Source organism: Orycteropus afer, unplaced genomic scaffold (genome assembly GCF_000298275.1).
Source record: "Orycteropus afer afer isolate SDZICR_OR568_19922 unplaced genomic scaffold, OryAfe1.0 scaffold00033, whole genome shotgun sequence".
Classification (NCBI taxonomy): Eukaryota; Metazoa; Chordata; class Mammalia; order Tubulidentata; family Orycteropodidae; genus Orycteropus; species Orycteropus afer.
In genome coordinates, this window is record NW_006921620.1 from 7,138,909 (window position 1) to 7,164,117 (window position 25,209).

The window sequence follows — 25,209 nt, forward strand, 5'->3', positions numbered from 1 at the left end:
AGTAGGTTTGAACCACTAGCCTTCTGGTTAGCAGTCAAATGCTTTAGGCACTATGCTACCAGAGTGCCTAGATAAAAGCAGGCACTCCCACTGCTACTGACTGAAGGGATGAACAAGAACTCAATATTAAATATAAAATTTGGCCTAAGGTGATCATATGGTGTTCCTATCCTTTGATAGATATTCTCTGAATATAAGTGTTCTCTTAATAATATTTCATGGTATCTAAAGATTAAACATTGCTTGGTCATCAAAGTAAACACTGAAAATGCTTTCCTCCTCCTCCTCCAAAATTTTGAACATGAGCCATTAAACTGTTTATCTTAAAAAAGCTCACTGCTGTGGAGTCGTTACCAACTCATAGCAACCCTCCTTGGGTTTCCGAGGCGGTATCACTATGGAAGTAGGTTGCCCAACCTTCCTTCTGAGGAGTGGCTGGTGAGTTTGAACCACCCGCCTTCTGGTTAGCAGTCAAATGCCTTAGGCACTACTACTACAAATCTTGACTTGCATGACAGAGGCCCTTGACCCCTCCCTACCCAGAAAGATTTGAATGCCTGAGAGCACCACTTGCCAGATGAGTTCTCAATCTTAATTTTGATTCCTCAAAAAAAACAAAAACAAAAAACATTAGCCTGCCCCATAGGGTTTCCAAGCCTGTAATGCAGACTGCCACATCTTTGTCCCACAGAATGGCTGGTAGCTTTGAACTGGCAACTTTTCGGTTAAAAGGTGAGCGCTTAACCAGTGTACCACCAGGGCTCCTTAATTTTGTTTCCTGTTGTTGTTGTTGTCGTTAAGTGCCGTTGAGTCCATCAAATTTAATACCGTCAAGTGGATGGCTCTAACATTCATCCCTTTGCTCAAGCCAGAAACCTGAACACAATCCTTGAGCCTTCCCATCCTTTGCCCTCTAGTTTCAATTCATTATTCCTGTGGCTTTTTTCTCCTGTATCTCTCCATCCCCACTGCCATTATACTGGTCAGGCCACAATCATCTGTCACCTGAATTATTCATAAGACTTCTATTTGTCTCCCTATTTCTGTCTTGTCCCCATCAGAACATTCTCCTGACAATGCAGAGTAAATGAGCTTTGTAAAAGCTAGATTCAATCGGATCAGTGCCCATTTTGTCCTTAAAAAAATTGTGTTCATCCTTGTGGATTTCGTATACTTATAAATATGACAATTCACTTTGCCTCATTTATCATGTAGTATTCACGTGTGCTAAATGCCCAACCTTCCTTCCGAGGAGTGGAAGGCTGGACAATCTATTTCTGTGGCGATACCACTTCGGAAACCCAAGGAGGGGTCGCTATGAGTCGGGTCCGACTCGATGACACACAACAACAACAAACTAAATACGAAACCAGAAAACCCAAACTGACTGCCATTGAATCCATTCCCACTCATAGCGACCCCCATTGGGTTTCCAAAGCTGTAAATCTTTATGGAAGCAGAGTGCCCATCTTTCTCCTGTGGAGCAGCGGGTGGGTTTGAACTACCGACCTTTTGGTTAGCAGCCAGACCACCAGAGCTCCTTAAACTAAATACAGAATGCCTCAATTAATAATGCAAAACAGCAATTTTCATACAAAGAAATTGCATCTTAGTATCAAAATGTTTCTGCGTCCTATTCACTAATTATTTGTCAGAAAAAATATACCTAACAGACACGCTTAATTACAGGTAAGTGTAAGTTAATTAAGTGTATGGAAATTAAATGAGGCCTGGACCGCAGCAGGCCTGGCAATCTACTTCCCTCAAGATCAGAGCCAAAAAAATCCTATGGAGCAGTTCTACTCCGTCATATATGGGGTCGCCATGAGTAAGAATCCACTTGATGGCACCGAGTTTGGGTTTTATTGGACCGCAGCAGCAAACCACATTCAGTAGCTCCCCCCTCCCCCCAGACGGAGTGACACGTTCAAGTAACGAAGAGAAACTACAAATCTCAGCATGCAATACTCCAAGTGGTGCTAGGGAGATCAGCCAGCAACGTCGTGATGCACTCTGGGCTTTGTAGTAAAGGATCAAATCCGGCTCTCACCGCCTTGATACTTACCGGACCCTGCCACTACCAAGACGCTGAGAGACTCACGAGGCACAACAACTCGGTCACGAAGCACTACCCACAGCCGCACTGCTATGAAGACCGCCGCCACAGTTCCTCCTCCCAGCGCTGCTAGTAAAAGTGCCCACGCCATGCAAAAAAAAAAAAAAAAAGCACGCGTACTACTTCCTGGGAAATCAACAACTGATGTGTAAAGTACAAAACTACGGGCGCCGAGGAGGCCAAATATCTACTAGGGTGAACTCGGATTGCGTGAACTGGGAGGAGTTAAGTTCTACCGACGCAACTCTGGGCTCGGCTAAGCCTAGCTGCGCTAAGGCAAACAAACAAGGAAAAGTTAGGTCCTGAGCAAGTTCTGTTTACTCCTGTGTCAAAGGTCAGGTGCCTGTAAGGCTCAAAGTTCCTAAATGAGGTGTTTCAGCTCTACCAACTTAGTGAAGTCCGTCTGACACTAATGGCGTGCGTCGCCTTTTTTTTTTTTTTTTTTAAACTGTCTAGGAAAATGCTTCTGTTAGAAACAGACATAGAGGAAAATGTTTGCCAGTAAAACATAACCAAGTAAAAAAAATTGAAATCAGGGCCCCTACCCAAGCTGCCTCTTTTCCAACACACACTTTTTAACTTTTCTAGGGATTTTCATAGGTCTCAAGACAGTGTGACTAGACTAGTTGAGAGTTACCACTTATAATTAATTATTCCATGTTCCTGAGAGGAGAAGAAACCCAGGGCTGAGTATGTTGTTATGTGCCGTGGAGTCGGCCCTGACTCACAGTGCTCCTGGGGTTTCCAAGGCAGTATCACTACGGAAGTAGATTGCCCCATCTTCCTTCCGAGGAGTGGCTGGTGGATTTGAACCACCAGTCTTCTGGTTAGCAGTCAAGTGCCTTGGGCACTATGCCACCAGAGCTCCCAGGGCTGAGTATAGCAGGATAGAAAAGACATAGTTGCTACAATTAATACTCAACTAATTTTATCATAAACCATTCCCAGTTTGGTTCTCATGCCCTCAGCCAATATGATGATCTGCTAACACTTTCCCCAAACCCAGTTTTACATACAGCCACATAAAAATACTGAGATTGGAGAAGCCGCTTCACCTCAATGCAATTTGCCCTCAGTCGCCCATAGACCTGTGAAGTTAGGAAAGACAGATGAGTAAGAAGGTCAAGAAAAGTGTTGCAATTTGTTCAAGTGACATATGGGTCTAGCATCGGAAACCAGGAATCCTGATTCCTACTGCACAGTGGTACTATATCGTATATGTCTTTGCTCAATTCAACTTGATTTGCCTAGAGTCTGGAGTGTGTGTTTAAAAATTCAGACTCCTGGGTCCACCACAGAGCTATTGAACATGACTCTCCAGGGGAAGGGACTGGGATCAGCATATCTGACCAATGTGTTAGTATGTTTGGAAAATACTTACTTAGGGGCTTTATGGGTTAAATTGTTTTCTGGCTCATGGACGTCATTCCTTCCCATATTCAGCCTTCCAACACATATTCTTAATCCTACATCCTTACAATAAGGCCATAACGTGAATATTATCTCCTCTTTTCAAGTAGAGAAACAGAGTCCATTAAGGTTAAACAATTTGTCAAAGATCAGTTAGCTAGTAGTGGTAAAGACAAATTATAGCTGTGATCTTAGAAGCCAGTGCATCTCAAATTTTGGATGGAATCAGAATCCCCTGGGGTTGCAAATACATAGTTTGAAGCAGAGGTAGAGCCTCTGGCACAGGATGAAAAACAACTCAAGAACGTTACAAGGGATATCGTTTTCTTTTATCTGCCCACTGTGCCATCTCCAGCAATGGCTTCGTTTTAAGGCTGGCTCCTTTCATACTTAAAAGAAGACTTTGTTGTTGTTGTTATGTGCCGTCGAGTCGGCCCCGACTCATAGCGACCCCTCCTTGGGTTTCCGAGGCAGTATCACTACGGAAGTAGGATTGCCCAACCTTCCTTCCAAGGAGTGGTTGGTGGGTTTGAACCGCCAGCCATCTGGTTAGCAGGCAAGTGTCTTATCCACTATGCTACCAGAGCTCCCAAAAGAAGACTTTAGTGGTCCCAGAAATTACACCCAGACAGGTTAACCTCCAGAACAACAACAACAAAAAAAGAGGTTTTATATTGTCCTTGGGTCTTTTTTCCCCCCACCAAAGGGCAAGGAAACCTTTCCCAAAACCCTCATAGCAGATTTTCTTTAACTCCTTTTGTCCATATTTGTATCACTTGGCTATGCATTGAGGGAATGAGACTCCAGAGCTGGCTAGGGTAAGGGTGGAGGATGATATACAACTCCGCTATAGTATATGACCATTTGATGCAGGGTGGATACAGATCAAAATGGGCATCCCCTTAAAGGAAAAATTGGGAGAGGGTGGAGGAAGGATGATTATTTGGTAGGCAAACAACAGCTATGAAAATAATACATCTGAAATGGCTTTGTAAACTGATACATGCAATACAGATGTCAGGCATATTAATGACTATTAGGCTTCAGGCCCTAAGGTACAAATTAGGGAAGATTTAATACTTAGAGACCCTCCTGCATTCCTCATTATTCCATTCCCCTCACTACTGTCATTACCAGTATCTGTAGGAAAATCGGTTTGACTTCCTTGGTGTACAGCTGGAATGAATAGGGGTCATCAAGCATTTGGGAGCTGACAGTAAATGTGGAGAATAAAAGAGGGTGGGGTAGCAGACATTGTTCGGAGCTGAATTATTCTGAATTAAGTTTAGGGTCCAACTGTTCAGTTTTCCTGACAATGAAGTTGAAGACTGCAGGAAGGAGCTAGGTGGCTGGCAAGGACTTGGGAACTCTTGAACAAAATAAATACCTGTTGGGTAAGCTGAGTCCTGGGCTGTGACAGGCACAGAATATGTAATCAAGAGGTCAAGAAGGTGTAATGGATTAATCAGGAAAGACAAGAATAAGCAGAAGCAGCAGCAACTGAAATTTATCTTAGGGAGGTGAGTAACAACAATGCACATAACAAATTCATGGAGGTAAATTATAGCACTATGAAAAGCATTAAAAATTATTAATAATTGACAAAATGAATAATGGTATATGACCCATAATCATAAATCAAGTCTGCTCAGAGATTATTTTTACTATCTTCTCTAATCTATTTCTTAAAGTTTCAATGTCAAATATTTAATATTCATACATAGTGTTAAATATTTTTAAGTAAGATTATTTTGCACTATTAAGAAGAATTGTGTGGTTGATTTATTCAACATATTTAGTGAACACCTGCTATGTGCTAGACACTGTTTTAGGTGGAAAAGAAGTCATATGAATGGGAGAGTTGTCCAAGCAAGAACATTGGACTAGCGAGATGGCAGTGGAGATAGATCTGAGGGAAGATTTGAAATATAAATAAAACTGGTTAATGGATTAAGTATTGGAGTGAAGGAAAAGGAGGACTTAGGATGGCTCCTAGATTTTTGAATTCAAAACTTGTTCAATGGTGTCATTTGCTAACAATAGGCAGACTGGAAGGGAAGCAAGCGTTTGGGTTGGGAATGAGGGAAAAGAGAAGATGAAAATGAAATGTTCTGTTTTGGACTTTAGTTTAAATAGCCTTTTAGGTATCCAAGTGGTTATATCAAATAGGCAGTTTCATGTATAAATGTGAAGCTTAGTCAAGGACTAGAGGTAATGTATAAATTTAAAACTCTTCCATATAGAGATGGTATTTAGAGCCACAGAACTGAGGGAGGTTAGATTAGTCCTTTCAATATAATTTTATGCAGTGATAGAAATGTTTATATATGTGTTATCCAATATGATAGCCACTAGCCACATATGGCTACTGAGCCCTTGTCATTTGGCTAGTGTGACTAAGGAACTAAATTTTATTTTAATTATTTTACATTAAATAGGCACATGTTACCAGTGGATCTGCAGGACAGAGAAAAGCCTGGAGTTGCTTACATTTAGAAGTCTAAAAGAGAGGACTGGACCAGTAAGGAAGGTAGAGAAGGAAAATTCAGGGAGATAGGAAAAAAACAAAATCAAGAAAGAATGGTGTCCATAAAAACCAAGAGAGAGAAATGATTAAAGAATAAAAGTGTAGTCAGTGATGTCACATGCTGTTAGTAGGTGGAAATCAAATAATTTGGGAGGTAAGTCACAGATCTAAACAAGCGTAGCATTCTACAGAATGCCAGTCACAAAAGGCAGATGGAAAGGAGAAGTAATGGTAATTGGAGATGAATAAAAGAAGCCAATCTCTGTAGACAATTGTTTAAAGTTCTTCTTTGAAGAGGAATGGATAAATTGGGTGGAAGATGGAAGATAATTTAGAATGAAGGAAACTTATTTTTTTAAAAAATGAGAGATACTTACCATGTTCATTTGGTATTAAGAATGACCCAGTAGAGGGTGGAAGTTGATTCAGGAAGGGCAGGGAATGAGAACAGAAGATGAAAGAGCACAAGTGCAAGGTTGGGCTTTGACAGGAGTAACGCAAATGCAACACACTGCCGTGGAGTTGGATCCCACTCATAGTGACCCCTCCTTGGGTTTCCAAGGTGGTATCACTAAGGAAGTAGATTGCCCAACCTTCCTTCTGAGGAGTGGCTGTTGAGTTTCAACTGCCAGCCTTCTGGTTAGCAGTCAAATGCCTTGGACACTATGCCACCAGAGCTCCCACCCACCCTTATTCCATGATAAAAAGATGCCTGTTGTCATCAAGTCCATTCTGGCTCATAGCAACCCGACAGGACACTGTAGAACTTCCCCCACAGAGTTTATAAGGCTGAAGTCTTTACAGATACAGATTGCCACATCTTTCTCTTACAGAGGGCAGGGATATGGATGCAGATTCAAGGATGTTTGTAGAATTGGTGATGAGAAAATGGAAGTGTGGAGACTTGGACTGTGGACTGTGGGAGTCTTGAAGAGAGAGAGGAAGGTATGAAATAATCATCTTGAAGAGTAATTGGCACACTTACCAGGACCACTGTAGAATTTGTTGGCAGAGTGGAATGCCTATGTGAAGTTTGTGATAACAAATATAGAGAGAAAACAGTCAGCATATTTTTGTGTATTTTTCCCCCCAACACCCTCCCATACTAGAAAGGCAGATAGTTTAACTGAAGTTATTTTTTCATGGAGACAATGGAGAGAAAAAGTTCTTTTCAAAGGATTAAGGTCCATGGAATTACCTCTAGACATATTGGAAAGTAGATAGGACAGTGATTATGCTGAGCGAAATAAGTCAGTCACAAAAGGACAAATATTGTATTAGTCCGTTATTGTGAAAGTTAAGGAAAGGTTTATATATTGGAGGACATTTTCTTTGTTGGTTACCAGGGGTGGGAGGGAAGGGGAGGGAATGCTGTTAGATAGATAGAGATAAATATTGATTTGGGTGAAGAGAAGGCCAATGTACCAAATGTGAGTGACCAATATGGCAGCATTGAGGATGAGAAAGACAGAGAGAGTTACATGGGCAGTACAAACAACAAATATGAACCCCTTTGTAAATACAATACTGAGTTGTCAATGAAAGCAAACATGGGTATAGGGACGGATAGATGGGTGAACAAGCTAAACAATTATGTATGTCTAAATGGAGAGTGTATCCAAGATCATATACAGGGTTGGCAGACAATGGGCCTCTCGAAGAGTATGAAGGGATGGACACTGGGAGGAGGTAACTATGGGGAGGAAGTGAGAGGGGAGCTGCTGCATTGTAAATTTTGGTCAATGACATGAGACAAAGTATATGTGAACTGCTGTATGAAAAGTGAATTTACTCTGTAAATCTTCACCCAAATCCTAATAAAAAAAAAAGATAGGACAGTGAGTGAATATAAGGGTGTAAGGCCAGTGGATAAGGTTGAAAATTTGCAATGGAAGAACTAGAGTAAGTGAACTATAGAGATAACTATATATAAGTAGGGAGGAAGATAATGAGTCATAAGTTCAAATCTTCATAGAGTAGGAGGTTGTAAGACAACAGCAACCAAAAAGAACATTGAGTATTGACTGGATATTTCCCATTTGTCCTCCAGATCCATTCTCCAACCTTCTTCACCCTTCTCTGCTGTAGAAGTTGAAAACTATGGACTGCATCAACAAGTTTACAAGTTTCCTTGCCCTCTGGTTCTGGTTGAGTTCGGCCAATGGAATCCTCAGCAGGAGATCAGATGGAGGAAGGGCTATGTTTCTGTTTTTTTTCAACAAGGCCTTCTCTACACATCTTTCCCCTTCTGGGTCCCAAGCACTCCCTTCCTTGTCCTTTAGCCCTAGAGCTAGTAACAGATTCACTTGTAACAGATCTCTTGTGCTTTCCCTATACCTTGTTCACATTTTTGTAAATAGTCACTTTATAAATCACCTTCAAACTGAGTTTAAACTAATACACAAGTGTACCATGTATTTCCTGTTGGAAATACTGACTGATACAAGGTAGTAGAAGGGAGCTCTGGTAGCATAGTGGCTAAGGCACTTGACTGCTAACCAGAAGGCTGACGGTTCAAACCCACCAGCCACTCCTCGGAAGGAAGATGGGGCAATCTACTTCCTTAGTGATACTGCCTCGGAAACCCAAGAAGGGGTCGCTATGAGTCGGGTCCGACTCGACGGCACGTAACAACAACAACAACAAGGTAGTAGAGTTGAATGACAGCAACTTCAAAGGAGCTGGAGTTTTTGAAAGAGGGAGGAAAAATGGTTTGGAAGTAAACCATTGGGGCCAAGAGGGATGCTTTCCTTTTGGGGGTGTGAGACACAAATTGCCTCTGAGAAAACTAGCAGGGAAGTGTTATTTTCAGGGAATAGCAAGACTTAAGTTTATGCAGGAAATGGAGAACACATTCAATGAAATGTTGAAGTTGTAGGGGAATTTTCAGATTTAAAGATTGGGCCCTCCAAGAGGGCTAGTGAAAGGATCTGGAAGATGTTAAGGAATAGAAATACGGGTCAGATTGGGGGATTTGCTAGGAATTAAAAGGTCAGTGGTTCAAACCCACAAGGTGCTCTGTGGCAGAAAGATGAGGCAGTGTGCTGTGTAAAGATTTACAGCCTTGGAAACCCTATGAGGCAGTTCTATCCTGTCCTATAGGGTCATTATGAGTTGGAATCAACCCGATGGCAGTGGGTTTAGGTTTTGGTTACCAGGGAAGAAAAGACTGTCCATTTGCTTCTATTATTTTCTTGCTTACAGCCAAGAAAACCTTATAGAGCACTTATATTCTGTAGTATATGGGGTTGCCATGAGTCAGAATCGACCTGAGGCCAAGTGACAATAACAGCAACATGGATATAGGAATCGAGATGGTAATGAATGATCTGGGAGACTTCTGGTGATTGACGTAAATAGGGATGTGGGCAGGCCCTCAATTCATTTTAATTCAATTCTACCACTACCCATTATGTACTGCACTCAGCTAGGCACTGGGGGTACAGAGGTAAGGCAATAACAGGTAACACACAAACAGTGACTTAACAATGAGCCTGACTATGTGAACTATATGCCTTTCAACAGGGCCTCTGGGATAAAAGCCTTCAAACCCATGTGCTTTCATAGCTGCCTTGAGTGTGGGCTCCTAGGCATCCTGGCCCAAGACCCCTTTTTACCAGAATTCAGCCATTTTTAATCTTAATAAGGGTAGACAACCATGGAGAAAGAAAACTGAAATTTTTCTGCAAGTACCAGGGAGATCACATCGGGCAGTGTTATGTATGTTCATTACAAGGTAGGATAACCCTGGAAAGTAGTTCTTAGTCTGGGCCAGAGACAATCTGGGCTGTATGACCACCTAGACAGATCTTATTGAAACTGAGTAAAGTCAAAACTATTTCCCCAAAAATAGATAATTAGAACAGATAGGACCCTGGATGGGAATACATAAGTAAACTTAATTACCCTCAACTATTTCCCCACCCTGGTTGAGACCAATAGTACCTCAGTTGGAGACAGATGAGTAAACACATAGGACCCAGGTTGGAGATATATGAGTAAATACAATAAGCTCAGTTCCTTAAGAACTGAATGGAACAAAAAACATTCTTTCCTGTATTTCCTTAGGCACAGGTGATAAATGCGTTAATATGTCTTAGAAAACAACTTAAAAATTAACTATGGCCTGTGGATATGTGCAATGGGACAGAGAGGAACAAAATTAGTGGGAACTAACACTCTCCCTTCTGCCTAAGCCCTGATCAGCTGATGATAGCAAGCCAGCGTGACTCATCTGGTATGCAAGCACACTGGATCAAAACACTACTGTCCCTTTAAACTGAGGTGAAGGAAATTTCAGCCAATCATCAACTATCTCACGCCCAAATTCCTGAAATTTTTATGAATATGCATAACCTTCTCTTCTGAAACCTACAAAACTGTAATTCGATGGAGTTTCGGGGAGTCAGATCTAGGTACGGACCCCTGCCTCCTTGCATTGCTGCTTTGAGATAAATAATTTTCTCTCCTCTTAATCACTCAGTGTGTAAATTGTTTTGGCCTGACTGTGCACCGGGCAGGGACCCATGTTTGGTCCTATTACATTACCATTAAAAATCTTCCAGAAGTTTGGGTAGGATGGGTGACAGAAATTGTCCCAGTACAACCCAAATGATCTTATAGTCAAGACTGTATTTTTCCTTATCAAATATGCTAATGTATATTTGAGGACAACCTTTTCCTGGGTCTAGGACTCTTTGAATGCTGACCTTTAAAGGCTGAAGCAACTATTTAATAATTATAAAAATGAGTATTTACTGTGTGCTTATTATATTGCAGGCACTTAGAACATATATTCACAAATTTAATTCTCATAACAATGCTTTCAGTTGGTACTATTACTATTACTATTTTAAAATAAAGACCTTGAGATACAGAGAGACCACCCTATGAATTAAGTACTATTATTTTCTCCATTTTGTAGGTGAGGAAATTGCTAACTCAATACTACTGGTATGTTGACTTGACTTCCTGTGGAAGTGCAGTGACCATTTAGTGGTTTCAGGAATATAGACTATATGAGCTGCATAATGTCCATTTGGGTGATGTCTGACCGCATATATGCCCATGGTTATATAAACTGTAACAGAGATCAGAAATCCTGATCAGAGAATGAGATGCAATGAATGCAACTTTCCTCAGGCAACTCACGTATGCCATGTCTCTTGTATACAAAGTGATTGTTCTGCCAGGTATATATTTAAAAAACAAAAAAACCTAATTCACTGCCATTGAGTTGATTCCAACTCTTAGCATCCCCTTTTGGGTTTCCAAGGCTGTAAATCTTGATAGAAGTAGAGTGCCCAGTCTCCCTTCCGTGGAGTGGCTGGTGGGTTTGAACCACCAACCTTCCAGTTAGCAGTCAAAAGCCTTAGGCACTACACTACCAAAGCTCCCCTTACAGTACATATATTACCTATAATATGTCTTGATAGTCATAATAAACACCTAAGTTACTGGCTTGTGTATGTACTGTACTATCTGTCTAAAAGTTTTACGGTGTAATAGGGTATTCTTCAACTCATAGGCAGCATCCAATCTCATGTATCACACATCTCTTGAGTGTTATAGCATTATATCTCTAATTTTCTTTTGAAAATATTGCTATGATATGCATCCTGGCTTCCAAACACAGAAAAACCAGAGCTAGTGATACCAGTAGCAAGAGGCAAAGCAGAAGTATCGATTTAGAAGTAACACAAAAAAATTATTAAACAACACAAAGGCTAAAAACATCAGTGAATGCTATTTCTCACAGTCTGAAATTGACAAACATGCACTCAAGATGTGTTGATTATCACTGGTGATTGGAATGCAAAAGTTGGAAACAAAGAAGAATTGCCAGCAGTTGGAAAATATGGCCTTGGTAATAGAAATAATGCTGGAGATCGCATGATAGAATTTTGCAAGGCCAATGACTTTGCCAGATGGAGTGCACAGGAAGCAAATTGACTACATGTGTGGCAAGAGACAATGGAGAAGCTCCATACCCTCAGCCAAAACAAGGCCAGGAGCTGATTCTGGAACAGACCATTAACTGCTTATATGCAAATTCAAGTTGACGTTGAAGACAATTAAAATAAGTCCACAAGAGCCAAAATATAACCTTGATTATATCCCTCCTGAATTTAGCGACCATCTAAAGATTAGATTTGATGCATTCAACACCAGTGACCGAGAACCAGAGGAGTAATGGGATGACATCAAGAACATCATCCATGAAGAAAGCAAGAGGTCATTAAAAAGACAAGAAAGGAAGAAAAGACCAAAATGGATGTCAGAAGAGACTTTGAAACTTGCTAAAGCAAATGGAAGAAATGACAAGATAAAGGAGCTGAACAGAAGATTTCAAAGAGCAGCTCAAGAAGACAAAGTCAACTATTATAATGACATGTACAAAGACCTGGAGTTAGAAAACTAAAAGGGAAGAACACACTTGACATTTCTTGAGCTGAAAGAACTGAAGTAAATATTTAAGCCTCGAGTTGCAATATTGAAAAATTCTATTGACAAAATATTGAATGATGCAGGAAACATTGAGAGAAGATGGAAGGAAGATACAGAGTCATTGTACCAAAAAGAATTGTCGATGTTCATCCATTTCAGGAGGTGGCACGTGATCAAGAACCAATGGTATTGGAGGAAGAAGTTGAAGCTGCATTGAAAGAAGTGGCAAAGAACAAGGCTCCAGGAACTGACAGAATACCCACTGAAATGTTTCAACAAACGGATGTTGCACCAGAGGCACTCACTCAGTTATGCCAAGAGACTTGGAAGACAGCTACCTGGCCAACTAATTGGAAGAGATCCATATTTGTACCCATTCCAAAGAAAAGTGATTCAAGAGAATGTGGAAATTATCGAACAATATCATTAATATCACACACAAGTAAAATGTTACTGAAGATAATTCAAAAATGGTTGCAGCAGTATATTGACAGAGAACTTCCAGAAATGCAAGCTGGATTCAGAAGAGGATGTGAAACAAGGGATATCATTGCTGATGTCAGATGGATCTTGGCTGAAAGCAAAGAATACCAGAAAGAGGTTTACTTGTGTTTTACTGACTATGCAAAAGCATTTGATTGTGTGGATCATAACAAATTATGGGTAACTTTAAGAAGAATGGGAGTTCCAGAACACTTCATTGTACTCATGAGGAACCTGTACATAGACCAGGAGGCCGTCATTCGAACAGAAGAAGGGGCTACTACGTGGTTTAAAATCAAGAAGGGAGTGCATCAGGGTTGTATCCTTTCATCATACTTATTCAATTTTTATGCTGAGCAAATAATCTGAGAAGCTGGATTACGTGAAGAAGAACATGGCATTAGGATCGGAAGAAGACTCATTAACTACCTGTGATACACAGCCAACACAACTTTGCTTGCTGAAAGTAAGGATGACTTGAAGCATTTAACAATGAAAATTGAAGACTACAGTCTGCAGTATGGATTACACCTCAATATAAAGAAAACAAAAATCTTCACAACTGGACCAATAAGCATCATCATGATAAACGAAGAAAAGATTGAAGTTGTCAAGGACTTCATTTTACTTGGTTCTACAATCAATACCAATGGAAGCAGCAGTCAAGACATCAGATGACATATTGCATTGGGCAAATCTGCTGCAAAAGACGTCTTTCAAGTGCTGAAGAGCAAAGATGTCTTCCTGAAGACTAAGTTGCACCTAACCCAAGCCATGGTATTTTCAATCACCTCTTTGCACGTGAGAACTGGACAATGAATAAGGAAGATAGAAGAAAAGTTAATGTTTTTGAGTTGTAGTGTTGGTGAAGAATGCTGAGAGTACCACAGACTGCTAAAAGAGCTAACAAATCTATCCTGGAAGAAGTACATCTGGAATGCTTCTTGGAAGCAAGAATGGCCAAACTTTGTCTCACCTACTTTGGTCATGTCAGAAGGAATCATTCCCTGCAGAAGGATATCATGCTTGGTAAAGTGGAGCGTCAACGAAGAAAGGGGAAGGCCCTCAACAAGATGGATTGACAGACTGGCTGCAATGATGGGCTATAGCAAGGATCATGAGGCTGGCACAGGACTGGGCAGTGTTTCATTCTGTTGCACATGAGTGGAGACAACTCAACGGCACCTAACAACAATCACATATGTAGAATATAAACTCCACTGTCATCCAGCTGATTCTGACTCATAACAACTATACAGGACAGAGTAGAACTGCCCCATAGGGTTTCCAAGGCTGTAATTCTTTACAGAAGCAGACTGCCACATCTTTCTCCCTTAAAGCAGCTGGTGAGTTTGAACTGCTGGCCTTTTGATTATCAGCTGAATGTTTTAACCACTGTGCCACCAGAGTTCCTATATATAGAATACAATATACATTTGTTGTTCAACCATCACCCTTCTCCATTCCTCAAATTTTTCATCATCAGAGGGAAATTATTTTTGTAATTAATTCTATTCCTGTTTCACCATTTCATATTGGATGGAGAGTGGTATCTTTCTTTTAGTTTGTATGTCATCAGATTATATGTAGCCATGTTTGAATGTAACAGAGAAGGCTGTACTTCCTCCAGAGATACTGAACTTTGATCTAGCTGCAAAAAATAGATAGGACCGTAGGTTATTTCCCTTAGAGAGGGATGAGATGTATGGGAAGAAGGTTGCACTCAGATATTGGTGGTCTGAGGAACTGACTCTATCTCTTTGTAAACCTTTACCTTTAGTAATCCAGTCTTCCTGATGATCTGATTTGTTTATTCAGAAACCTTCTAACATCTACATATTGACAACTTCCAAATTTGTATGCTCAACAAGAATTTTTCTTTCATGTTTCAGATCCATGTTATCAAAATGCAGAATATCTTTACAGGAGAGACCTCAATCACAACATGTCCAAAACTGAAATTATTTCCTTTTACCTCACACATGCACCTTCTCTGTAAACAACTGCAATAAGTGATCACAAACTCCTCCAATCCCTTTATACATGTCCTCTCCAATGTGACTTTGCTGTTCTTCCCATCAAGAGGTACACTCTAGATCTCTACCTCCTTGTATCTGGGTTGACCTTTTGACTTGCTTTGACCAATAGTATTCAACAGAAGCAATGATGTGGGAGTTCTGAGCGTAGACTTTAAGATGTCTTGCAGTCTTTGCTCTTACTTTCTTGGAGAACTAGACCATCATATGAAGAAAACTGGGCTAGACTATTTGAGGATGTGAAGCTATGTGGAGAGGGACATCCAGCTGACATTGAACACTGACCACCAGCAGGATTGTCTACAACCAGCCTCTTGTTCTAAAATTATTAAGAATTTCAACATGGCAGCAGCAGAGTACCAAAACCAAGCATGGGGCCCTTCTGAGCCATGAAGTCAGTTCTGACCACCAAAGACACCATCTTGGACCATCATGAATGTGTCAAGGTCAAAGCAGCAGAAGAACCTTCCAGCTTAGTCTAGCCTAAATTGCTGATGCACCGAATAGTTAGCTAATAAATGATTGGTGTTTTAAGCCATTATGTCTTTTGATAGTTGGTTAGGCAACAATGAATAACCAAAGACATCCTCCCTTATACCTTATCCTTGATAATTAAAGCCTGAATTATTCAACCTCATCTATACTTTCTACCTCATCTTATGATGCCTGAGGAGCCCCTGAGGCTTTATACTTCTTTATATTATCTCTTCTTACCCAGGAATATGGGTTACGGAGTCAGACTGTCTGAGTTTAAGTTCTAGCTACTCTCAATCTTAACTGTGTAACCATGGATATATTAATTTATCACTATGTGAATCTACTTCCTCATCTCTAAAAAGGTGATAAGGGAGTTCTGGTGGTGCTGTGGACAAAGCATTGGGCTGCTATCAAAAGATGGGTGGTTCGAATATACCAGCCCCTTTGTGGCAGAAAGATAAGGCAGTCTGCTGCTTCTGTAAAGATTTATAGCCTTGAAACCCTTTGGGAGCAGTTCTGTTCTGTCCTATAGGGTTGCTATGAGTCAGAATCAACTTGGTAGCAGCAGGTTGTGGATAAAATGGAGATAACTGATAACTATAACTTTTTTAAAAAACTTTTTATTGTGATTTAGTTGAACGTTTACAGAGCAAATTGGCTTTCCTTTCAACAGTTTATACACATTTTGTTTCATGACATTAACTGCAATCCCCACTATGTAACACCACTCTTCCCACTTCCTCCCTGTGCTTACCATTTCCTTTCATCCTCTTCATCCCTTCCTGCCTTCTGAGCTTTATCTCTGGGTAAATGCTGCCCCTTGGATCTCATATGGTTGATTGTTCTAATGAGTTCTAGAATTATAGTTCACTTTGTAGTCCTCTCTATTGTTTGGCTGAAAGTTGAGTCAAGAGAGTGAGTTTGGTTCCAAGCTTAAAGGGTGTGGTCCAGTGAATTACTTGGTATGGCTCTTCTAGCCATGGCCTTCATAACTCCACCAAGTGACTGGGTGAAACCATGAGAATTTAAGGTGCTTGTGGTCCACCAAGGGGATTGGATAGCTTGTTAATACATAAATAAGGTACATGGTGCCCTTGTGTGTGTGGGATGATGGAAATAAGGTATATGGAACCGTAATATAAGGATTGGTCAGTTTTGTCATTCCACTAGGCTTAAAGTGAGCCCTCTCATATGCAGAAGGGGGCATCTCATTACCATAAAGACAGAATAGAGTCAAGAGTGGAGCATGTCCTTGGACCTAAGATTGCTGTGCTGAGGAGACAGCAGAAAGATGGCAGAGAAACAGAAGAGAGATGGCAGAGAGATGGTGGCGGCAGAACTGAGAGACCTACACCAGACAGAGCTGCGGGGTTGCTGGTCCACAGAGCAAGAAAGCTGAGTGTCTTTGGGCAGAATAATTGCTGGGGAAGTGAGGTGCACCTATTGGCAGAAGTGATGCATGCACAGCACTTAGCACAGTTCCTGGGATATAATATGTGCTGAATGAATGTGCCTTGGATCCAACCACACTGTCCATGTAATAATTCAGGATAAAACTTGAAGGAGGACTGCAGGAGACTTTTGGAGTTGCACAAGAACACAGAGAAGTGAAAAGTAGACATGGCCCTGTTGTTGTTACTGTTGTTAGTGTTATCAAGTCAGCTTCAACTCATAGCAACCCTATGTACAACAGAGTGAAACGCTACCCGGTCCTGTGCCAGCCTCACGATACTTGCTGTATCTGAGCCCATCATTGCAGCCACTGTGTCAACCTATCTCCTTGAGGGCCTTTCCATTTTTCATTGACCCGCCACTTTACCAAGCATGATATCCTTCTCCAGAGAATAGTCCCTTCTGGCAACATGACCAAAGTAGGTCAAGTGATGTCAGGACATTCTTGCTTCCAAGGAGCATTCGAGCTGCACTTCCTCCAGGACAGATTCATTAGTTCTTTTGGCAGTCCATGGTACCTTCAGTATTCTTCACCAACACCACAACTTAAAAGCACCAACTCTTCTTTGGTCTTCCTTACTCATTGTCTAGCTGTCACATGCATATGAGGCAACTGAAAATACCATGGTTTGGCACCTTAGTCTTAGTCTTCAAAGACATGTCTTTGCTCTTCAGCACTTTAAAGAAGTCTTTTGCAGCAGATTTGCCCAGTGCAATAAATATGTCATCTGATGTCTTGACTGCTGCTTCCATTGGCCTTGATTGTGGAATCAAGTAATATGATATCTTTGACAACGTCAATCTTTTCTCCATTTATCGTGATGCTGCTTATTGGTCCAGTTGTGGAGATTTTCATTTCCTTTATGTTAAGATGTAATCCATCCTGCAGTCTGTAGTCTTTAATAATCATTTGTAAGTACTTCAAGTCATCTTCACTTTCAGCAGGCAGAGTTGTGTCATCTGCATATTGCAGGTTGTTAATGAGTCTTCCTCCAATCCCAATGCCATGCTCTTCTTTATATACTTCAGCTTCTCAAATTATTTGCTCAGCAGACAGATTGAATAAGTATGGTGAAAGGATATGCCCCAGATGCACTCCCTTCCTGATTTTAAACCATGCAGTAGCCCCTTGTTCTGTTCAAATAACAGCCTCCTGGTCTGTGTACAGGTTCCTCATGAGTACAATGAAATGTTTTGGAATTCCCATTCTTCTCAATGTTATTCATAACTTGTTATTATCCACACAATTGAATGCTTTTGCATAGTCAATAAAACACAAGTAAACATCTTTCTGGTATTCTTTGCTCTCAGCCAAGATCCACCTGACATCAGCAATGATATCCCTCATTCCACATCCTCTTCTGAATCCAACTTGCCTTTCTGGAAGTTCTCTGTCAATATACATGGCCCCTTGGAAGGAAGGTTGGGCAATCCTACTTCCGTAGTGATACTGCCTCGGAAACCCAAGGAGGGGTCGCTATGAGTAGGGGCCGACTCGATGGCACATAACAACAACAACAACATACATGGCCCCAGAGAAGCTATATTGTAGTGTTAGGTTACAGATTTCCTTTTTATCTCAGCTCTGCCACTTGATACTTCTCTTTGGCAAGCTACTTAATCTAAGTCTCAATTTCATCAACTGTAAAATTGGAGATCTCACATACCATTATTGTGAGAATTTAATGAGGACTAAAGTATGTCACAGGAGCTCTGGTAGCGTAGTGCCTAAAGACACTTGACTGCTAACCAGAAGGCTGGCGGTTCAAACCCACCAGCCACTCCTTGCAAGGAAGGTTGGGCAATCTACTTTTGTAGTGACACTGCGTCGGAAACCCAAAGAGGGGTCGCTATGAGTTGGATTCGACTCAATGGCAGTGAGTTTGGTTTGGTTTCAGTTGACTTTGAGTTGCTTCTCACCCATAGCAACCCCATTTGTGCAGAGCAGAATTTCTCCACACTATTTTCAAGGTTGTCTTTTCCTTCTTTATCTTTGAAGAATCCATTTATTCATCAATTTTTTATTGAGCACTTGGGAATACAACAGTGAATGACAGATCAGTTTCTTGTCCTTACAGAGTTTCAGACCAATAGGAGATTCAGCAACCAGCAATCTCAACACCTCATGAGAAGTGTTGTGATTGGGGGTATACACAGAGTGATTGGATAACTGCATCTAAAATGAACTTAGAGATTAGGGAAAGCTTTCTGAAGGAATTTACACATAATGTGAAACTTGAAGGATAGTTGAGTAGACATCAAGCGTGTAGCGGAAAGAAGAATATTCCAAGCCAAAAGAACAGGGTATGCAAATGTCTTTCAGGAAGAGAGAATCTCTTGAACTTGGGGATTTTAAACTAGTTCAGTGTTGCTGAAAAATCAAGTTAGAAACCAGAAGTGGTTAGAGAGGAGACTAGAGGGACTAATGATGAAACCTGTTCACCCTGTTAAGGGATTTGAACTTTATCCTAAAGGCAATGGGAAACCATTCAAGTAGTTAAGCTGAGGAGTGACATTTAGGAAGAGTACCCTTTGGGTTTTTTTTTTTTTTTGGTACCCTCATCATAATGTAGTGAATAGAAAAGGCACCCCTTCTGTAGAAAAGAGAAGGCTCACACCTGCTTTTATAAAGTTTTGCTGGAACACAGCCACATTCATTGTTCAAATATTGTTTGTGGCTGCTTCCAAGCACTAATAGCAGAGTTGAGTAACTCAGACAGAGACTGTCTGGCGCACAAAACCTGAAATACTTAGTATTTGGCCCTTTAAGAGAAAGTTTGCATATCTCTGGGACACTATTGCAGTAACCTAGTGTGAGACTGGTGGGTGGCCAGCATCAGGTAAGGGAAGTAGGAATGTTGGAAAGGCAGACCCAAGGGGTTCATGCCCAATACTCAATGACTCTGAGGAAATTGTGACCCAGATGCCAGTTGGAATCATCCAGGATTTTTTGCTTTTTTAAAAACTAGGTAAGATTGGCTCAAGCACCTATTACACAACTCTTATAAAGTATATTACCTCCCAAAGTGTTCTGCCCATTTTCCAGGCTCCCGTGATTTTGGTGGTTTAGTGCCTAAGGCATTTGACTGCTAGCCAGAAGACTGGTGGTTCAAACCCACCAGCCACTCCTCAGATCAGAAGAAAGATTGGGCAATCTATTTCTGAAGAGATACTGCCTCAGAAACCCAAGGAGGGGTCACTATGAGTCAGAATCCACTCCACTGCAGTGAGTTTGGTTTGGTTTTCAGCCCCGCCTTCTACTGATGGGTTTAGTTTACTTACGGTTTCATTGCTCTGGGTGTCCTGCCCTCATTTCTCTTCTTTTTGATCTAGCAGTGGACTCAGCCCCATTTCATGATTTCTTCACTTACCCTATTGCCACCTTCACTCACATTGTGTGTATGACATGGGGAGATAGGAGGGGTTTGAGGGTAATGGAAAGTTAATCAAAGATTTGGGAGAAATGAGAGGATTTGAAGAAATGCAAATAAGATACTATATATTTTTAAGAGTGTTTCTTTTTTTTTTTTTTCTTTATCTTCTCTCTAACTCCTTCCATACTCTCAAGCGAATTTGTAATATAGAACAGTCTCTCTCTCTCTCTTTTTCTTTTTTATCCTGTCTTTAGCTAACTCAAGTCCTCAAGTGGCATCATCTGTTCTAATGACTCATCAAAGTGTTTTTCTGAGAAGAATTCTAGTACCAGGTATTGAAAGAATTTGTTTAACTCCTGTGATGGTTATGTTTGTGTGTCAACTTGGCTGGGCCTGACTGAGTGGCTGGGCAACTGGTGGTAGTATTCCCCATGATGAGACTGGCAATCAACTCTATGATGGGATTTACCATAAGCAACTGAGTAGCAGGCTTTGGTATGTGGTCTGCTTCCTGTAGATAAGGAGAAGCCTTGGGAATGGTCTCTAGCCTATGGCACGCTTGGACCCTGCATGTAGCCATATCATTGCTCAGCAGCCTGCTATGCTCTGTTGACCTTGGGACCAATAGACTTATGGACTTAAGGGCCTGCCATGTGGTTTGGTAACATCAAGACTGTGCCTTTTTATGTGAGTTAAACATTTACCTCAAGTAGATACACACCTTGGAGAGAATAAGCATGGGAGAAAGAAGGGCTGCTTATGCACAGGGTGACAGCTCAGGGGGCAGGAATGTATGGAGGGATGGACACTGGGAAGAGGTAACTATGGGGAGGAAGTGGGAGGGGAGCTGATGCATTGTGGTAAACTGTGGTCAATGACATGAGACAAAGTATATGTGAACTGCTGTATGGAAAGTGAATTTGCTCTGTAAATCTTCACCCAAATCACAATTAAAAAAAAAAAAAAAAGACTGTGCCTTTTTAATTGTCAACCTGGGGACTTCTCAGCCTCAGCAGCCAGTAGCTGTCTGAGTGAAGAAATGCCTCTAGTTCCAGTGGGCCGGGAGCAGGAGGCAGAGCTGAACCCCAAGGTTAAGGGGCTTTCACCCAGCCCCTAGAGCTTGGCACTTTGAGCTTGGACTTAAAGCCTCCAAACTGTAAGAGAATAAACTCCTGTTGTTAAGGCAATCCCATTTGTGGTATATTCTTGTCAAAACTGTACTAGGTAACCAGAGCAACTTCACTCCAGTAGCCAGATATCATGGAACCAGGGTTTGCTATTGAGGGTAGGTTTGAATTAGATTAGGTAATCTGGCTCATCCAATAGGAGTAGCCAGAAAAGTAAGTAGACCAAGGCAGATCATGAAGTAGGAAAGCCATGATCATTTCCTCAGAAGCAGTGTAAATATCAAACTAAGGGGTGAATGTGAGGTTGTAAGTAAGAGAGGGGGCTGGAGATCTGGAACCAAGGAAAACAACAAAAAAACTGTATTGTAGACTTGTTGTTAAAGAAGATTGTGTCTTAACTCTTTTTATATGTTATTATTGTTGGCACTGTTGAGTTGTCCTCTGACTCATGGCAACCCCATGCTCAGCAGAACAAAACACTGCCTGGTCCTGTACCATCTCAATGATCAGTTGTAGATTGGATCATTGTGATCCAGAGAGTTTTCACTGGTTAACTTTCAGTACTAGTTCTCCAGGCCTTTCTTCCACTCTAATGTGGGATTGGTTAGTCTAGAACCTGTGCATAAACCTGTTCATCATCACAGCAATACACAGTCCACCATTATCAGATGAGTTGTGGCTGTGTAAGAGGTATATTGACCAGGAATGGCCCCAGGTATCCCATATGGAAGGTGAGAATTCTACTACTGAACCATGAACCACTTAATACAGTGCCAAACACACAGTAGGGACATGAGAAATGTTTGATAAACTTAACCCTTAACATCATGGTATTCCTGAAATCTGCTGCTTTCTATTCTGCTTGGGATTTGACTGTTTTGATACAGATCAATCTATTATGCCTGAACAAAGCCTGAAACTTTGGTTTTATTTCTAAAAAACCTAAGTGAAAGAGCATCAGTGAATGTATTTCACATGTTCTCTCTTCAAAAAGACCCAAACTAATGGATCCAATGGATCTACCGACTCAAGACCATAGTACTGGGGGACACTAGACTCAATTGGCACAATAAAATACATAAAAATCTTGTTCCACAACCTACATTGGTGAGTAGCGATTGGAGTGGTTATGCAGGAGTGCATAACTATGAAGGGCATGGGGGTAGGGGGTTACTGGGAAGGGAGAAGAGGAGAGTGGGTTAGGGTTGGGGATAGTAACTGGGGAGTGAAACCAAATGTACATGAAATGTTGAATATGAAACAAATTCTGCGCTGTAGATTTGCACCTAAAGCACAATTAAAAAAAAAAAAAAAGGTCACAGCCTTGAAAATACTAAAAAACAAACAAAAAAAAAACCCAAACTAGTTCTCAGTGCATTTGTATCACAATAACAATACCAATTAACAACTACTAATACTATTACCATCATTTATTGAATGTCTGCTAACTCTGAAGTATAGTACCAGAAGCTTACCTGTGTTCTTTCCTTTTAGCCTCATAATATTATTATATTAATTCCATAGGTGAGGAAATTCTGGTCAAAGAGGTTCTCTTTCCTAAAATCATAATAAGTGGCAATTTGACCTCAAAACCTTTGGTTTCAATAACATTAGGACCTGCTAACTCATAACTGGTTGCCTTGCCTTCAATTTTTAAACCTTTGATGATCTCATGTCGCCCTTGAAATCCTTCATTGTTCTCTCAACTCCTGAGCTGAGTTGAGTCTACACAGCTTAGTGTGGCATAATTTATTTTCATAATCCAGGCCTACATTAGTGGCTTTGTCTTCTGCTGCTATTTTCTTAAATGCATATTGAGTTCCAAACATTTGTGGTTCTTGAGGACATGTGAAGCTCTTCCCTACTTCCAGGGTTTTGCACATATTTTATCTTTCTGGAGCTCCCTGCCTCCCTATCTGCCTGGGCTTTAAAATCAGACACCCAAATTCTGATCAATCTCTTCTATGATATCTCATCTCTTTGGGTTTCAATTCTCCTATTAGCAATATCGAGATTACATTTCCTACTGTTTGGAAATAGATTATCTGGGATAAATTGTGACTTTATTATTCACTGGCTGTATCACCTTGGGAAAGTTGCTTGATTTCTCTTAGCTTTGGGTTTGTTTGGGTTTTGTTTTTTGTTGTTCTCCAGAAAGTAGATAATAATGGTGCTTTAGAACAGTGCCTGACACATAGTAAGCACTCAATTAGAGTGAGCTATTATTGTTATTATATGGCTGTTTTGGGAATGAAATAAGATTAACACACATAATGATCTAGCACAATAATTTTTAGCACATGTTGTGTCCTTAGTGATTTCTTTCTCATCTTTCAAGATCCAGCACAGATTCATATTTGTAATGCTTTTCTGTATATTCTGCACATGGTTAGTGCATGTGTTTCCACACCTCTTTTTCCACTTATTATTTCCCATGTAATTATTTGTTTGAGTTCTCATCTCTGGATGCCTTGAGGACAGGGACTATTTTATTATCTCCCCGCATCTAGCATGAATAAATACTTAACAAACCTGAATTGATTGAAATAATACATTCATTAGCGAACAGGAATGAGTGTCATGAAACTTATGTTGTTGTTGTTGTTATGTGCCATCGAGTCGGCCCCGACTCATAGCGACCCCTCCTTGGGTTTCCGAGGCAGTTATCACTACGGAAGTAGGATTGCCCAACCTTCCTTCCGAGGAGTGGCTGGTGGGTTTGAACCGCCAGCCGTCTGGTTAGCAGGCAAGTGTTATAGTTGGGTATTATTTATCAAGTATCACATGCTTGACACTGTCCTTAGCTCTTGGCATTCATTAACTCATTTAACTCTCATAATACCTGTGTTAGGTAAGTATTATTATAATTATTATGTTTTTTTAAAATAATGAAATCTTATTATCACCATTTTGCAGATAAAGTAACAGGCTCTGAGAAATAACATGCTGAAAGTCACATACCTAGTAATAGCCAAAAATCCAGTCCCACTGTCATTGAGTTGATTCTGATTCACAGTGACCCTATAGGACAGAGTAGAACTGTCCTATAGGGTTTCCAAGGCTGTAAATATTTATGGAAGCAGATTGTCTTATCTTTCTCCCACAGTGCAGCTGGTGGGTTCAAACCATCAACCTTTCTGTTAGCAATCAAATGCTTTAACGACTGTGCCACCAGAGTTCCTTACATCAAATACCAGAGCTCCCATGTAACAGCTGTAGGAAAGGGAAAAAAAAGAAAGTTTCAATAGAAAACAATGCATTGCCTAGAGGACATCCAGGTCATCTGACTCCCACCTTTCATTTTTTGAATTTTGCTTACTGTGTTAGACTGGTTTCTCCAGAGAAACAAAACCAGTAAAGCTTATATATAGAAAGAAAGGGAAATTTATCTTAGGAAAATGGCTCACACACTTATAGAAGCCGGCAAGTCCAAATTTCTTGGATCAAACATCAAGCTGGAGGCTTTTCCTGACTCACGCAGCTGCAGGGGCTGAGGAGCTCAACTTGGCAGGCAGTTTACTGGCTGTTGACTCCAAAGAATGATGAATCCAAGATCTCCAGGCCAAATGGTGGATTATTCCCTCATGGACAGTTGTAGGCAGCACAATAGGATCCTGATCCACAGAAGAGTGTCCCTTTTCCCAGGATGTCCATAAATATACTGGAAGCAGGCCACACCCCTAGGGAAACTCCTTTTCAATGGATTGGCTGCTCAAAACATATACATCTGATCCCATCACTGGAACAACCCACATCACAA

General features: G+C 40.8%; 1 protein-coding gene across 1 annotated transcript in view; it reads right to left on the reverse strand.

The window, feature by feature from the left end:
- The window catches only part of ALG14 (ALG14 UDP-N-acetylglucosaminyltransferase subunit), a 149,169-nt gene extending 146,962 nt beyond the window's left edge, over positions 1-2,207 (reverse strand). The window contains exon 1 of the mRNA XM_042780310.1: positions 2,066-2,207. Coding sequence (XP_042636244.1) covers positions 2,066-2,207 — 142 coding nt within the window. The remainder of the gene's footprint in view (positions 1-2,065) is intronic.
- Positions 2,208-25,209: the final 23,002 nt, after the last annotated feature.